Genomic DNA, 16,101 nt, shown 5'->3' on the forward strand with positions numbered 1-16,101 from the left:
ATCTCAGGTGTCTCCAGGTGACAGGTAAAGAAAACAAACAGTAATGGTATGACCCAAGGAAACACGAATGGCTACGGCCTCCAAGGGTGTCAAGTGGCAAAGACAGGGTGGGGACATACTGATCTGCCAACAGTACCACCCCTCCATGCACTCATACATCACACGGCCTGTCATTTCTGTTGAAAAAAATCTGCCAAAAAATGACTGCATCAGCAGGTTTTGGAAATGTTTCCTGTAAGGAAAGATATACAGGATGGTAGGAAGCAATCAATGCTTCGATGTCATCCAGAGTAGAATGTAAACCTCGACAGTTTCATTGTATCAAGGTGGCCATTTTTATTCATGAGTATGCAATGGGTGAAGAGTCCTTCTGTTTACAACCACGTATTTTCTCTTTATTGTCTTTATTCAAGGGAGGTCTGCCAACCTCCATGGATCCAGACCTGAGTCAGTTGGGTGGGACTTTGTTGTTGGAAGATGATTCCAGTGACTGAGGACATGAATGAATGATTGTTTTGCATCTTGGAACTGGAGAATAAAATATACCTGAGGAAATGCATGTACCCTGATCCAAACAAAGTGGATCTTGAAGTTTGTTGGAACGTATGTTAGAGACAGAGATGGGAGTTGACATTGATTCAACTTTTTAACCATGGAGGTCAAAAGACTTTTCATTTGGTTTGAGAACAATTCTTTTGGAGGCACAGAGAGATCCGTCTACACTCCCACTGTAGTAGTGGAACGATGTGCAGCAGCATATGTCCTAGATGAAGTGGTGGACAGCAACTTTCGAGCCTCAGGATAATTAATGTTTTGAATTATCTTAAAATGCTGCACCTCTTTTTCTTCCAACCATTTAAGGCAAGAACGAAAGTAGGACAAGCGAGGGCTATTACAATTGATGCAATGAGGGGTCGTTTCACACTCATAGACATCGTAGTTCTTGCCAACACAACGAGCACATAAAGGAACCACAATACAGTGTCTTAGAGTGACCGCATTGCTGACACTGGAAACATCAGAGTGTTTGTAACGTATGGCCATACCCTATAATTAAGATAACCTGCCTTCATGGTGGCAGGTGGACATGGTGATGCAAATGTCAGAAAGAGGACACTGGTCGGCATCTCAATTTCATCTTTGCGAGTGCAGATATGCCTCACTGCAGAAACTCATTGGGTGAAGAAACCAGCGTGAATCTCTGACACGGGGATATTTCTCAAACCCCTCTCAACAATAATGCCTCATGATGAATTCAAAGTAGCATGAGGTGTAACCTCAATAGGTATATCACCAATTGTCTTTGAATGCAAGAGAAGTTCACTGTGTTGAGATGTGGATGTCTCCCCTGATATGTCACCAGGGTGAAGCTTTTTGACTGCCTCTGGAGAGGCAGGAAGTCCCTCTAGACCTTTCTGAATGAAAAAGAGGGATAATTTGCCCTAAAAGTTTGTCCAAAAGAGAATGTAGTTAAAGAAAATGGGAGGAAAGATGGTTGTAAATTAGCCAGTTATTACAGCATTCCACACTAGGAATAAAAGTAATAAATCATGATATTACATAATGGATAACACGGTATACATTTCTGGTAGAGATCTTTAATTACTGGACTGCCAGTAATTACTGACTGAAAGCACTCAAATTTAATTTTTTCCATAAAAATACAAATAGTGTTTTTAATCGTAATATCATTTTATGAAACACCTTTAATGATAACAATAAATACTGATAAAATATAGTTCCTTGTCTATATTTATTATGTATCAGAATAACAATTTAATGAAAAACAATCACCATCCCAATAATTCAATATGGAAAAGTTTAGCTTTTCTTAATGAATTATGCACTGAGATTTGAATTAGGTGAGAAAAAAAAGGAAATAACCTTCTTGATTAACACAACTTTTAATAAATAAAGGAAAGGTTAGTATTTCAACTTTTCCTGTTTATTTTACAATGAAATCTAGTTGTATCTTACTGCAGAATATAATGTAATTAAAATAAAGTTGCATACCACAAATAAAATTAATAAAAGAATTATATATCTCCATGTACTGAGTGTACAGCTGATGGCTAACATGCTGTCTACACAGTTTGAACAAAACAACAGTGCCCCTTGCTAGTGCAGTGGTATGTCTACGGATTTACAGGGGTTTGATTCCCCTTGGTGGGCTATTACCATTGTCCTACCAATAGTAATAGATACAATAGTCCTACCATTGTATTTAAAAACACTGCAAGCAAATATGTCATTACAATTTTACAAGTCAAAACATTCAAAGCACCTTTCTTACTTTCTGGTAATTTAAAATAAACCACATGTATATTAAAAATGCTTCAAAAATTCTAATTGTAGGATATATCACTTGAAAGATAGGGTTTTCCTCAGTTATATAAAAATTTCTAGTTTATAATCAAACACAAGCATGTAAAACAGCATTATGAAAAATTCGAAGTTAACACCCAAGTTTTGATACTTAACAATTCTCAACATTATTAGCATATACAGATACCAAAATTTTATAGTTCCTGTAAAAACTAGCTTCAAGTTTTTATGCAAATACATGCACACGAAACACCACAACAAAATTTCAATGTTAACATTACTTTTTGTCACTTCAGAATTCTCAAAATGTAGTAAGTAGCAATAAATAACCAACTTACCCTTGCATAGTTCCTCAGAAGTTCAAAGTCATTTTGAGAGAGAAACTGACTGTACAGAACTCCTTCCTTAAAACTGAAACGATCTCTTTCTACTTCCCATAACCTTATTTGGTCCATCACAGTAGGTGGAATTACACATTTCTGTAGGTTGTAAACACTTTCAGTAAAACTTTCTTGTATTAAAGTTCAACAAATAACAGTCAACAATCTTTATAAATCAAGGAATCTTGCATACTCTAAATCATAACAATATCAGGCCTCTTTGAGCAACATTCTGCTAAGAGATACTTAAATCATGTAGAAGTATATGAACTACATTTTCAAATAGAAGTAGATTGTCCAATTTTGCATATATACCCTAAATTTGTGTTTTGATTTTCCTTATAATTTTGTCTCAACTATTTGTTCCTCATATTTAAAACTAGTGTCAACTGCTCAACTTCTTAAATAAATAAACATTACCACAATAACGAATGATAAAACTTAAGTGAAAAAAAGCAGGTAAGAATAAATAAATTAAAGAAAGTAAAAAGAGAATCAACCACTTAAAACAGGGGTGTGCAACAGGCGGCCCGCGGGCCACAACCCGGCCCGCCAAGCCATTTAGTGTGGCCCTAGTTGTTGTAATCTAACCATGTGGCCTGATCTGTAATCCAACGCAAATGGAATATTTTTAAAAGCATCGATCCTACGGGATTCCCAGGTTTCGACTCGACAAACTTCTAAAATTATCTTTGCTAGAGAGGAGCAGGCCGAATTCGATTGGTCGGCCTCCTTAGGGCATGAATAGGTGACGTGCACTAGCACTATTGTCTACGACTCAACGTCATGTCCTGAACCTCGCCTTCGCCCGCTGGCGACAATTTTCCCTAACCTCTGCTGTCCGTCATTCATTATTGGTGAAAATTTTATTACCTTTTACAGTTACTACAAGAGATTGAAGGTAAATTGATTATTATTTAGCATATTGTTGTGACTTTACTGAATTTATTAAAATTTTTGCTTTCAGATGCATCTGATTCTATGTACAGTGTGACCTCGTTATTCGCGGGGTTACGTTCTTTACCCTCCCGCGAATAGCGAAAACCGCGAATATTGGACGCAGTTTTAAAACGTATATGTATGCGATTATATACTATATGAAATGCTTCCCAAACACTAATGATACTTATACTCATTGATGCAGTAATAATGTAGCAATATTGCATACTGTTATGTATTTCACTAAATTGTACCGTGCGTTACCGGGCTGTGCTATGCCGTTTGCGTTGTTGGGGAAGCTGAGGCAGTCAGCCAATAGCAGTCCAATCTTGTTTGGTGAAGACGACAATTGATAAAACGGCTTGATTGAGTAAATACAACAGAAATCTCCTCGAAAAGCCCTTTCAGTCTCTGTGACCTACAAAAACGCTGTTCGCGCATAACCCGCGAATATGCGGGGCCGCGAATGGCGAACCGCGAATAGGCGAGGTCACACTGTATTTTGCTATTCTCAATTAATTTAAGTACCGGAAGGCTATGATCGGGATGCCAATTTAGAAACATGTGTTTCTGTCCATAAGAGGTTCCATGTGTAAATAAATTCTATGTTTTTTCTACTTTGCTATTTTCGTGAGAATAATTTTTGTTTTGATTTCAGGGCTAGTAAAATGTCAGCAGTTAAGAAACGAAAAATTGATGATGAGGGAAGGTTATTCAACAGTGAATGGTGCACAAAATATCTTGTTGTCCCACATAATCAAGGTGTTGTCTGCCTCGTCTGTCAAACTACAATTGCAGTCATGAAAGAGTACAATATTAAGCGACATTACGCAACTAAGCACTCCTCCCAGTTTGATGAAATTGTTGGTCAGGCACGAAAGGACAAAATTGAACATTTAAAACATCCATTGAAAAGCAACAAGGTGTTTTACCACTTTCAAGAAAAATTCAGAACTGGTGACAAAACTGAGTTTTAAGCTTTGTGAATGTATGGCAGAAAAGGGAAAGCCTTTCAGTGATGGAGAATTTATTAAAATTGTTTAACAATATTCACAGAATATGCATGTCCAGAGAAAAAATATTTGGTGGAGCAAACTAGCCTTTCCCGCTTTACTGTCTCACGAGGACAAAAGATCTTTCAGAGGACATCAAAGAAACTTTGAAAGAGAGATTGAATTCGTGTGAAGCTTTCAGTCTGGCTTTGGATGAAAGCACTGATATCAATGACACATCCCAACTTGTCATTTTCATCAGAGCTGTTACTGCAGGCTTTGATGTTTTCAAGAGTTTTTAGATATGGCAAGCCTTTCCTCCACAACCACAGGATAGGATATTTGTGAACAAGTGCTTAAGGTTGTAGAAAAGTTTGAACTGAATCCTTATAAATTATGTGGTGTTACAACAGATGGTGCTCCTTCCATGACAGGTAGGACAAATGGATTCACCAAGAAATTTCTAACTGCAATTGGAGCACAAGACGAAGTTGTAAGCCATTGCATTATTCACCAAGAGAGCTTGTGCACCAAAGTTCTGGATTTTGCAGAAGTCATGAAAAATGTCGCCCAATGCGTAAATTATATTCAACACGAGGATTAAATCATCGACAATTTAAAACTTTTTAGATGAGCTGGACAGTGAGTATTCAGATGTTTTGTACTTCTCTGCTGTACGTTGGCTTAGTAGAGCTGCTACTTTGAAGAGATTCTGGAATCTGCGAGAGGAGATTAAGTTCTTCATGGAGAGCAAACGTCAGAATGTGGACTTCTTGAGCAATGAGAACTGGCTGAATGACTTAGCATTCCTCACAGACATTACACAGCATCTGTCTGATTTAAACTTAAAACTACAAGGGAAAAGTCAACTTGTGAATAAGTTGTTTGAACATATTTGTGCTTTTGAGAAGAAATTGGAACTTTTCCAGGTTCAGTTGAGAAGAGCCATATTGACCCATTTTACATGTCTTGCAACCAGGAAACTGGAATTTCCTAATCTGGATTGCACCAAATATGGAACCAGTGTACAAAAGCTGCGTGATGAGTTTGCAAACAGATTTCCAGATTTCAGACAAACTGAAATTAGATTGAAATTGTTCGCTCAACCTTTTGATTTGGCAGTGGAAGACAGTCCTGATGATTGCCAAATGGAACTCATTGAACTGCAGGCTGACATGGACACTAAAAGGAAATTCTCTGAAAACAGTTTGCTAGACTTTTACAAACTCTGTGTACGTGAAAAGTTTCCCAATTTGTCCCGTCATGCACAAAGAATTGCCTCCCTTTTTGGTAGCACCTACTGCTGTGAGCAATTTTTCTTCAAAATGAAGCTCATCAAAACCAAATGTAGAAGTCAGCTGACTGATGAACATTTGACCAGTCAGTTAAGAGTGGCAACCACTTCTGTCAAAGCTGATATTGACAAGCTCTGCAAGGACTCTAAATTTCAAGTGTTGCACTAAAATGATCACTCATGCAAAAATATAAAATATTATTGCTTGCATTTTGAGAATTTTTTTAATTTATTGTGCATGTACACGAATAAGCTTGTTTTTTAAGTGGCCCCGCTTGATTGATGAAGTTGGTTATATGGCCCACCGACGAAAAATGTTGCACACCCGACTTAAAACATGATAGATTACAGAAAAAAAAAACATTTATCCAGAGATACCAGCTGCTTTTATTCACAAAGAAGTGAGGAAAGTGCTTAAGTTTAAGACAAAATATGAAGCTGAACAATATAATTCAAATTACATTTACTGCTTGCATTCAGTCTCCTTGATAATTAATAAATAAATCTTTGCATAGAGTTTAAAATTATTTGATGCTTGCATGTTTACAGCTAAAATAGTACTGACAAAAACTTGAAGAATACCAGAAAATGTATTATAGATTTAAAACTGAAATTCCCACCAAATGAAGCCTCAATACACTGTATATTAAACAAAAGACAAACACTTTCAAAATAGTGCATTAAACAGAATGGATGGGCTTTTTATTTTTCTTCCTTTCAACCAAGTTTGTTCTGTCTGAATTGTCCTAGCAGTGAGACTGCCCTGGCCATGCAGCTGGCAAACTTAACTTGGGTATGTCTGTAACAGATGCTTGAATAAGAGAAGCTGGAAGCTCAGTCAACAATTGTGCCTAAAAGATTCATTTTCTAGACCACATGTGGAGGATGTCCATAGCCTGTGAGAAACCCTGGACATCTAAGGTCTCCACATGTCAGAAGTTTTTGTCTATAACATCTTATTTACCAATAAACACAGTTCTATTACTGAAGTCTTGGAAACCTATGGTACTTCTTTCTAAGGTAAAAAGAATATAGTCTCCATAGGAAGGTAATCAGGGAAATGCACTTATGTGGCTAACAAAATAAATGAAAAACAAAACAGCTAAAAAGCCAAAAATCTACTCTCTGAAAAGGTTTCAAATATAGGATATGAAAATGATCACTTTGAACGAGTGATATTTCTCTAGGCACACCTATGTATATGGATATTGCCTTGAAAAATACCCCAAAAGCACCTACAGACATCATACTCAAGCAAGCTTCATATGGAATGTACATTAAACTAGAATAATGCTTGCTTCCTGTTTGGTGGTTGCCTTATGGTAACTCTTACTAGATAGTTTAGTTACTATCCATATTCAATGTCCTTAAAAACAGATTTCAGGTTTAATGGAGGAGGAAAGAGTTGGTTGGTTGGTTGGTTTGGTGTTCCATGGCACAAAGCAACTAGGCTACCTGTGCCAAACATCTGGTAAAAAGTTAAAATTAATGTAAAATGATTGAAATTCATAAAAAGAAATTAAGGTACAACAAAATAAAGTTTAATTTTTGTATTAAAAACATAAATAGCATTAAATCCAATCTTCACACCTAGTCTACAGCAGTAAGATAAAAACTACAGTAATACAAGTTTTAAAATACTTGTAGCAAAGTTTTAATTATTATAATTCACCAGGATGACTAACAGGTAGTTAAAACAGTAGAGCTAGTCACCTGTAGTTGGCCTTTCCAGTCCTGGTTTCAAGTTATTTCACATTATGGACATTTTCTAATTTCAAATCAAACAAGATGGACTTTGATTCCTTAAAAAGGAATCACATTAAAAAGGTCTAATGTATAAATTAAAAAAAACTTAAAAAACAGCATTAAAAAGATTAATGGTCTTTAAAAACTAAAAACATTTCCAGGATGGACAATGACACCATCACCTATAACACTGTCTAACATTATAGACAAACCTTGGGACAAAACATGTTTAAATGGTGCTATTGTTGAGAGTCATAATGACAGCAAGACAGTAAAATGTGGCTTGTTGTGACCTGAGTTTCACATGGATAACATACTGGTGCACCAGTCCCAAAAATTAAAAGGAGTTAAAAAACTGTGACCAATACATAGTCAAGTTAGAACAACTTCCTCTTTCTGATCCTTACGGAAGCAAGATGGCCAAAGTCTAATATAGGGTATTATTTGGAAAAGCTTGTTTTCACATTGCTCACTCCAAGTCAACTGTCAACTGGCATGGAGCCGAGCCTTGAATGTATAGAACAGGAACGGCAGTAATAGTGCCAGAACAGACAGATTTAGTTGTGGTGTGATCAAGCAAATTTCCACAAATACCAACGTGGCCTGGTATCCAGGAAAACTGAATAGAAGTAGATGTTAAAGAGAAATGGGCCAGTCGGTTTTGAATATCGGCAAGAACAAGGTTAGAACTAACGTGAAGCTATTCCAGAGCCAGTAGAGAACTAAGCAAGTCAGTATAAATAGTACAATTTGAGTACTGCTTAGCTCTATGTGATCCAAGGAAGAGAAATGGTGTACAGTTCAGCAGTGAACACAGAAGCTATTGAATGGATTCTGCATGCAACCATCAAACCACCACAAACCATGGCAGAGCCCACACAGTCACATGATTTCCGAACCATCTGTATAAACAGGAATGGAAGGATGGTTTGAAATATGTTCAGCAAATAACAGACACTATTTCCAATCGGAAGTGTCTGCTTTTCACAGATGACTTAAAGACAGGTCACATTTGGGGAGTGTAAGAAGCCATGGTGTCCAGTGGATACAGCAATGTTATCCAAGGACAGATCCAATTCATCTAATTGTTCCTGGATATGAAGGCCAAAAGGAGTAATGGTAGATCATCTGTTCTGAAAAAGCATGGCCCACCAAGGAAGGAAAATACAATCCTGGGTGGGATACTCTGGTAAGGAATGAAGTTTCGAAGCATATAGTAAAGACAGTTGCAAATGGCAGAGATGCAGAGGAGGTACACGAGACTGTGTATAAGCTCTGAACTAGGAAAGTGCAAAAAGCCCTGGTGCAGAGCTGAAGTCCCTGATGATGAACAAGGTCCAGCAGCTTTAAGGCCAAGGTCCTCGCAGAGCCATAGACCAGTGATCCATAGTCTAATTTTGATCAAATAAGAGCACAATCTTAGCATAGAACATCAATCTACTCTACAAGTGGTGGAAGAAACGACATGGAGAATGTTCAGTGCTCTTGTACATTTAATGCAGAGCTGTTTGATGTGTGGTATAAAAGGTCAGCTTATGGTAAAAAATAATCCCCATGAACTTTGTCTGAGAAACCACAGGTATCACAACTTCAGGATCAGAATGAACACCCCACTGGTGGCAATGTGCATGCAAATGGTTTTAGAGAGAGAGAAATTAAAACCATTTACTGTGATCCACTTCAGTAAATGACTGAGGGCAATCTGTAGCTGCCGATCAATATACCTCATATTCGACGACTAACATGAGATGTGAAATTCATCGACATAGAGCCCACTTCCAACAGTAAGAGGGAGTTCTTGAGTGATGGCATTAATCTTTATACTGAAAAGTATCACACTCAAAACACAGCCTTGAGAGCTCCAAGATCCTGGAGAAAAGAACTGAAAAGTGTCGAACCCACACAAACTTGGAGTCGCCTGTCCCTTAAAAAATAGTTTAATAAAAATGTGTAAATAGCCAAGCAATCCTGTTTAGAACCATCTTCAAATGCTGCACCTTTTTTCTTCCAACCATTTAGAGCAAGAATGAAAGAAGGATGGGTGAAAGCTATTACAATTGATGAAATGAGGATCCATTTCACAGTCATAGGCATTGTGGTTCTTGCCACCACAATGAGCACATAAAGGAACCATGATACAGTGTCTTCAAGTGACTGAATCGCTGACACTGGAAACATCTGACAGGGTTTGGAACGTATGGCCATACCCTATAATTAAGATAACCTGCCTTCATGGTGATAGGTGGATGCAGTGATGTAAATGTCAGAATTGATCAGGACATTGATCGACATTATAATTCCATCTTTGCGAGTGGAGATACGCCTCACTGCAGAAACTCCTTGTGTGGAGAAACCAGCAAGAATCTCTAACTCAGGGATGTTCTTCAAATCCCTCTCCACAATAACTCCTCACGACAAATTCAATGTAGTATGAGGCGTAACCTCAACAGGTATATCCCCAATTGCCTTTTAATGCAAGAGGAGTTCACTGTGTTGAGATGTGGATGTTTCCTCTAATATGTCACCAGAGTGAAGCTTTTTACTGCTTTTGGAGAGGCAGCAAGTCCCTCTAGTCCCTTCTGAATGAAAAAGGGAAACATTTGCCCTAAAGGTTTGTCCAAAAGAGAATGTAGTATAAGAAAATGAGGCATAGGTGTTATAGATGTTGAAAATTTCTGCTCAGAATCTTCAAGACGTGGTCGTTTACCTATGGACTGTTTTTTCACTATTTTATTTAACTTCTTATTTGGAGGATCCGTAAAAAAAAGAATTTTTTGGTGCCCATTGACCCCATCCACCATGGAGTTCTATGAGGAGACGTACTACAATGCCAAACAAGGACACTGCAGCAACATCAATGTTTCATGAGCACTATACCCAAATACCAGCATCAGATACAATGTCCACAACACCTGTTGAGAACATCCATCACTGGCGCTTGGTTGACCGTAGCCCAAATGGATCAGCCGATTGACTCTATGAGGACCACCCCAAAGCCACTTGTCTACAGGAATTCAAGGACAAAGTAGTGTGTTAGGGTTGGACCCCTCAACCACCATTATCCTCTCCTCCCCTTCACAGGTCATCATGCATGGCAAACACATGGGCAGATATTTATATCCCAGAGGAGGTAAACTGAAAGAACAGAACCTTCCATTTGAGGTCCCCTCACCACACACAGGAATCTACACCAAGATAGGAGGAAAGGGATAAAACTATATATTTGGTTTCCTACACAGGTAATCACTGCACATATGTTGGAAACTTTCTGTTTACCATGAGATAGCTTTTAGTACAAGCATTATACTGTCTTTCACTTCAGTTTCTAATACATAGTATAACTTAAAGGAAAGGAACTTATGCGTTCAGCCCATACAATTACAAGCTATGTTCAAACTGCAACATGTGAAAAAGAATAAATATTAAGAAAATATTCACCAGGATTGTTCATTTATCAACTATTTCAATTCTATAAAATTTAACACTTCAAAATCAATGAAAATATTAAGTGTACCATTTTGTTCCTTAGGATCCAAATCCTAAAGATAACTTCACTTTGTCTATGAATGTTTCAGTTCTACCAAGTTAAACATATTCTTCAATGATATTAACGAAAACATTGGATAACACTATGATTTTCCTGGTTGTAGTATAATCTAAACAGTTTTACCTTCTGAAAGCTCTAAAAATATTCTCTCATCAGCATAAATTAAAATATTAGGCATACCATATTTTCCTTTCACTTAATATCCACAGTTTCAATTTATATATTAACATTTTAACATTGTAACCAAATTATTCCAGTTTGATGATTGTTTTTTTTGTATTTTACCAAAAAAACAAAAGATTTGCATATAATTTACATATGTCTACAATTCTCTCTCTCTCTCTTATATACACACACACACACATATATTTTACAACATAACAGGCTGCATGAATGCCCACAGTAGCCACTGCAATCAAGCAAATACTGCTGCTTTCATTAGCTATCCATTAAAGTACCATCACCTATAAATGTGTTCAATATCATAAAATAAATAAACATAGGTAGCATTTAGCTAAATTCAGATTTTCAATTAAAATTCACACAACCTAGATAAATAATATATTCTAACACACACCAATGCACACTTAGATTTGTGATACAGGAAAGATCAGCTTTGAACAATAAGATAAATTCAGCGTTCTAGATAGCTACAAATGCCATCAACTGACTGTCTCCATATCATACTGATATTCATGGGTTGATTCATCCACTACAGTATAAATCATAGAAAAATAAATACAGACAAAATGCAATGGAACAAGAATGTTTTCACATCAACTTATCACAGCCTGACTCATATTTTACAATGATTAGGAGCACAATAGCTTCTCTGAACATCTGAAAGTAATATACAGAGCTCACATATATAAAGGAATGAACTTTTGTGTATGTAATGTTGCTTAAAATCAAGCTTACATACACATGTGTGTTCATGTATTTTTTCATAAACATTGTACCAATATTAATCATAAAACTTAACCTAGTGCTCAGAAAGCAAGGATCACAATCTTATTTCATCTTTTAAACTCTTAGTAATCATTCTCAGTCAGATTAACCTTTTTGCAATGGGTGAGGGTTCAAAGTCCTATATCGCATTTCTAGACTTGCATTCAAAATTTTATTGAACTACTATTTTATGAATGTATGTCAGTAAGTTTGGTATCAAGTTGTATATTATAATTCAAATTTTAGTATTATTAGTTAATTTCATAATTTAAAAGTAAATATTAAAAGAACACATTTAAATACAGATTTTAGTAAGTCATGTGGTATGTTGAAACCAGTGCTATTTATATATATGTTTCTGATCTCAAAATACTAAGTCTATAGTTTTGTATAAATTAGGAACTCAAATTACCAATATTATCTAACTAGATTATAAAATTAGATCCTCATATCTCTTATTCTGCTAAAATATGGCTTATGTACTGAATCATACACAGTGGCCCTGTTCAACTCTTTCCCTTTTTTTAAAATGGTCCTACATATACACTTACTTCAATATTTTACATATGAATAATGAATCAACAGTTTAGAATGTCCTCAGAGTAGTTTTAATCTTTGAAAATGCTACAACATTTCTTCAATGCAATATTTCAATGACGTAAGTATTGTCTCTAGTTTGCTTGAAGTTTCATATTTATTAAAATCTAAATAAATCTGAATTACTAAGCTTAATAAATTATAGTGGAACTCTATGGTATCAGTGCAGTTATTTATGGTTTTTTGGTTATTCAAGTATAAAAGTAAGATTTTTTTTATATCCTCCATGTTTGAAATTTTAAAAGGCTTAGCAACCTATATCCAGCAGGAACTGAGTACAAAAGTCATAGTGAGATGAGATAATTGTTTGCTTTATTTCTCAATCTATTGTTCTATATTTTAAGGAAAATAAGTTTCATAATTTATTTACAAATAGTAATAATCTACAGGGTGTCCCAAAATAACGTTTACACTCTTTGACTGTGTATAGCTAATAAACCGTTTCTTTTGTTTCAGATTTGACTTGTGTCCAAGGATGGCAGATAATCAGCTTACAATCGAGCACAAAATATTCATTCTCAAAACTTTTTGGAAAGTCGAAAACAAAGCTGAAGTGCATAGACATTTTACTAGAAAGTTCCATATCGATGTGCCATCTCGCCCCAGCATTTCACGCATCATCGCCAAGATTGAATGAAGATGACCCTGATCGAAGGGTTGAATTCTGTGAATGGTATCTTGCTAGATGTGTAGGCGATGATGAATTTCCACTCAAAATTGTTTGGAGTGACGAAGCAACGTTCAAGCTGAATGGCTCAATAAATTGACACAACTGCACCTACTGGGCAACAGAAAATCCACATGTTACAGAGGAACATCACTTGAATTTGCCTGGAGTGACTGTGTGGTGTGGTCTGTCTGCTAGGGGACTCATCAGACCATTCTTTTTACAAGACACCGTAAAAGGATTGAATTATCTCAACATGCTACAAGAGTTTGCCATGCCACACATCCAAGAACAATTTGGAGAAGAAGAGTGTTTCTTCCAGCAGGATGGCACTCCTCCCCACTTCCATCGCGACGTGAGAGCTTATCTGGATGCATCTATGCCAGTCAGATGGATTGGACAAAGAGGAAGTGTAGAATTTCCTGCTAGATCACCAGATTTGACACCCATGGATTTCTTTTTGTGGGGGTTTCTGAAAGACAAAGTTCACAGCACAAAAAGGGCAACAATTGACGAATTGAGAGTTGCAATTGAAGAACAATGTGCTTTAATACCAGATGAGATGGTGTTTGATGTGTGCACTTCCATTTCTTCTCGTTATGAGATGTGTCTGGAGCAGAACGGATTTCAGTTTGAACACCTGAAGTGAAGCAAGCAAATTGTGACATTTTAAAATTTCAACCAAGGAGAGTTTTCCTTGGGAAGAATTTTATTTATTTTTTCTCTTGATTTCAGTATTAAATCTTTAAACAAATCCTTTAGCTATCATATGTATCTTGTTTCATTGTTAAAATCAATAAACAAGGCAAGTTATAATGATCCAAAGAGTGTATACTTTATTTTGGGACACCCTGTATATACATATATATAATGTATAATACTCGAAACGTAGCTGTATATTACAAAATACTTATCTACTAAAACAAAGCTATGAGAGAAAGGCAGTTTTATATTACTGGATACATAACGAGTGCACATCCACCTCCTCATCAGTGCATGTTATGTAATGTTAGGTAGACATGACTGGAAGGCCGATATAATAAAAAGTAATAAATATATATGTTCATATATAGTGTTATGAGATGTAAGCTACTTAGACAAAAAATTTGTATTTTCATGTTGCAATATGGTCATTCTAGCACAAAAAAAATCATATATTTATTTCCTACTTTTTTTATGACGGTTGTGATGTTGGTCAAGTGATACACCCCACATATTTAGAGTATAGAAAATAACAGAAACAGAAAGTCTTACTGAAAACAAACATTCGAAACGTATTGAGTAGGTTCTACAAATTATGCAAATAATATTTGAGATTTTGGGGATGAAGAATAGTTTTTAATCAACGTGAAATCACTCTGCACTGAGACTAGTAACAAAAAACAATACTTTCACAAACAAATCTTTAGTAAAAATATTTAATTTAAAAATCTGATTTTTCTTAATATATAAAATACTTGTAATCTTTACTAAAAGCCTATCAAATTTTGTGATGATACATACATTTTATCAAAAGTTATAGTGCAAATACTTAATACTAGAAAATATGTAGATGAACTCGTGTATTATATCAAAAGAATTAATATTGAAAGACTTTTTCTTTAATCATGAACAAAGTTTGTAAACTTTGACAAAATTCATGTAAAAATTGCAATAAAACATACCTCTTTCATGGCTTCTTGATGAGCATGAATTTGAAGATAATTGATGATCTAAATAGAAAACAGTGTATATAAATATTGCTTCTAACCTAGCACAAACTGTACAATCATGTTACAACTTCATAGAGACAGCCAAAAGTCTATCAGTCAAGCTTTTCTAGCATCTTCTAATGACACCTTTTCACTTCTGAGATCCTGGTTATGTTAGATAGTTCACATGCAAAATTAGATACTTGGAGATCAATACATATTTTTTTTTATATTAAATCCAGAATTATCCTTTTAAAAACAGACTAACTCAATACATTCATTGGCTGAAATGCTAATAATGAAAAAAAGGTAGCTTAAAAAAAATCTAAAGTAAATGAAGCTTTTAATAAACACATCAAACAAAATTGTGTCAAATTTCAAAATGACTCAACAATGTAACCACACTAACTATTTAATGAGATGATGAACATTTATGGAATTATTAAACTAATCTATGCTTTCCTCAGGAAAAATGCTGTAAATATGTGGACTGGCTGTTAGGCACAAAAACAAAATTGAGTTACAAGAACACAAAAACTCTGAATATGCCAAAAACCATAAGCCGGGATCAGTACAATAACACCTATCTAGCAGTTATTCCCTTAAAAATAGGTTGTCAACCTTAACAACTGATTTGACTATTAACTGGAACAATTCAAATTTCTTTTGCAAATTTATGTGGATGATTATGACAGTTTTGCAAGGTCTAATTATCTAAAGTGAAATCCAGCATGGGGGTGATTGAGGTTTATCAGTGTTCTCTAGTTCTGTACTTTTACATAAAAGTTAAAGCATTTAATATTTTCGAAGATGTAAGCTTATACGTTTTGTAAGCCAACATATTTGGATATCAAACTTAAAAAAAAAAATTGGAATAAGTAAAGCAGTACTTTCAGTTTTTAAATGTATATTTGCAATTAAGTGTATGTATTTGCAATTGCTTATTACTTTTTACCAGAATATAAAATATTTTTT

General features: G+C 35.5%; 2 protein-coding genes across 4 annotated transcripts in view; one reads left to right on the top strand and one right to left on the bottom strand.

Annotated features, from left to right (window-relative positions):
• mrn (general transcription factor IIH subunit 4 marionette) overlaps nt 1–16,101 on the bottom strand; it is a 134,342-nt gene that overhangs the window by 16,214 nt on the left and 102,027 nt on the right. For all 3 annotated transcript variants that reach the window (XR_013013186.1, XM_076452439.1, XM_076452431.1), the window contains 2 exons: nt 15,100–15,147; nt 2,664–2,804 (listed from right to left, as the gene is read on the bottom strand). Coding sequence is in view for 2 of the 3 variants with exons in the window: in XM_076452439.1 (XP_076308554.1) it covers nt 2,664–2,804; nt 15,100–15,147 (189 nt within the window). In the remaining variant the exon portion in view is untranslated. The remainder of the gene's footprint in view (nt 1–2,663; nt 2,805–15,099; nt 15,148–16,101) is intronic.
• On the top strand, nt 7,300–14,205 carry LOC143223979 (uncharacterized). The gene is made up of 2 exons (XM_076452449.1): nt 7,300–10,915; nt 13,225–14,205. Exon 2 carries the CDS (start codon nt 13,692–13,694, stop codon nt 14,082–14,084), a length of 393 nt encoding a protein of 130 aa, XP_076308564.1. The 5' UTR covers nt 7,300–10,915; nt 13,225–13,691; the 3' UTR covers nt 14,085–14,205.

Source organism: Tachypleus tridentatus, chromosome 1, assembly GCF_004210375.1.
Source record: "Tachypleus tridentatus isolate NWPU-2018 chromosome 1, ASM421037v1, whole genome shotgun sequence".
Lineage (NCBI taxonomy): Eukaryota > Metazoa > Arthropoda > Merostomata > Xiphosura > Limulidae > Tachypleus > Tachypleus tridentatus.

What these genes read in the sequence shown, in the direction of transcription:
- LOC143223979 (XM_076452449.1), top strand. Translation starts at nt 13,692, where the DNA reads ATGCTACAAGAGTTTGCCATGCCACACATCCAAGAACAATTTGGAGAA.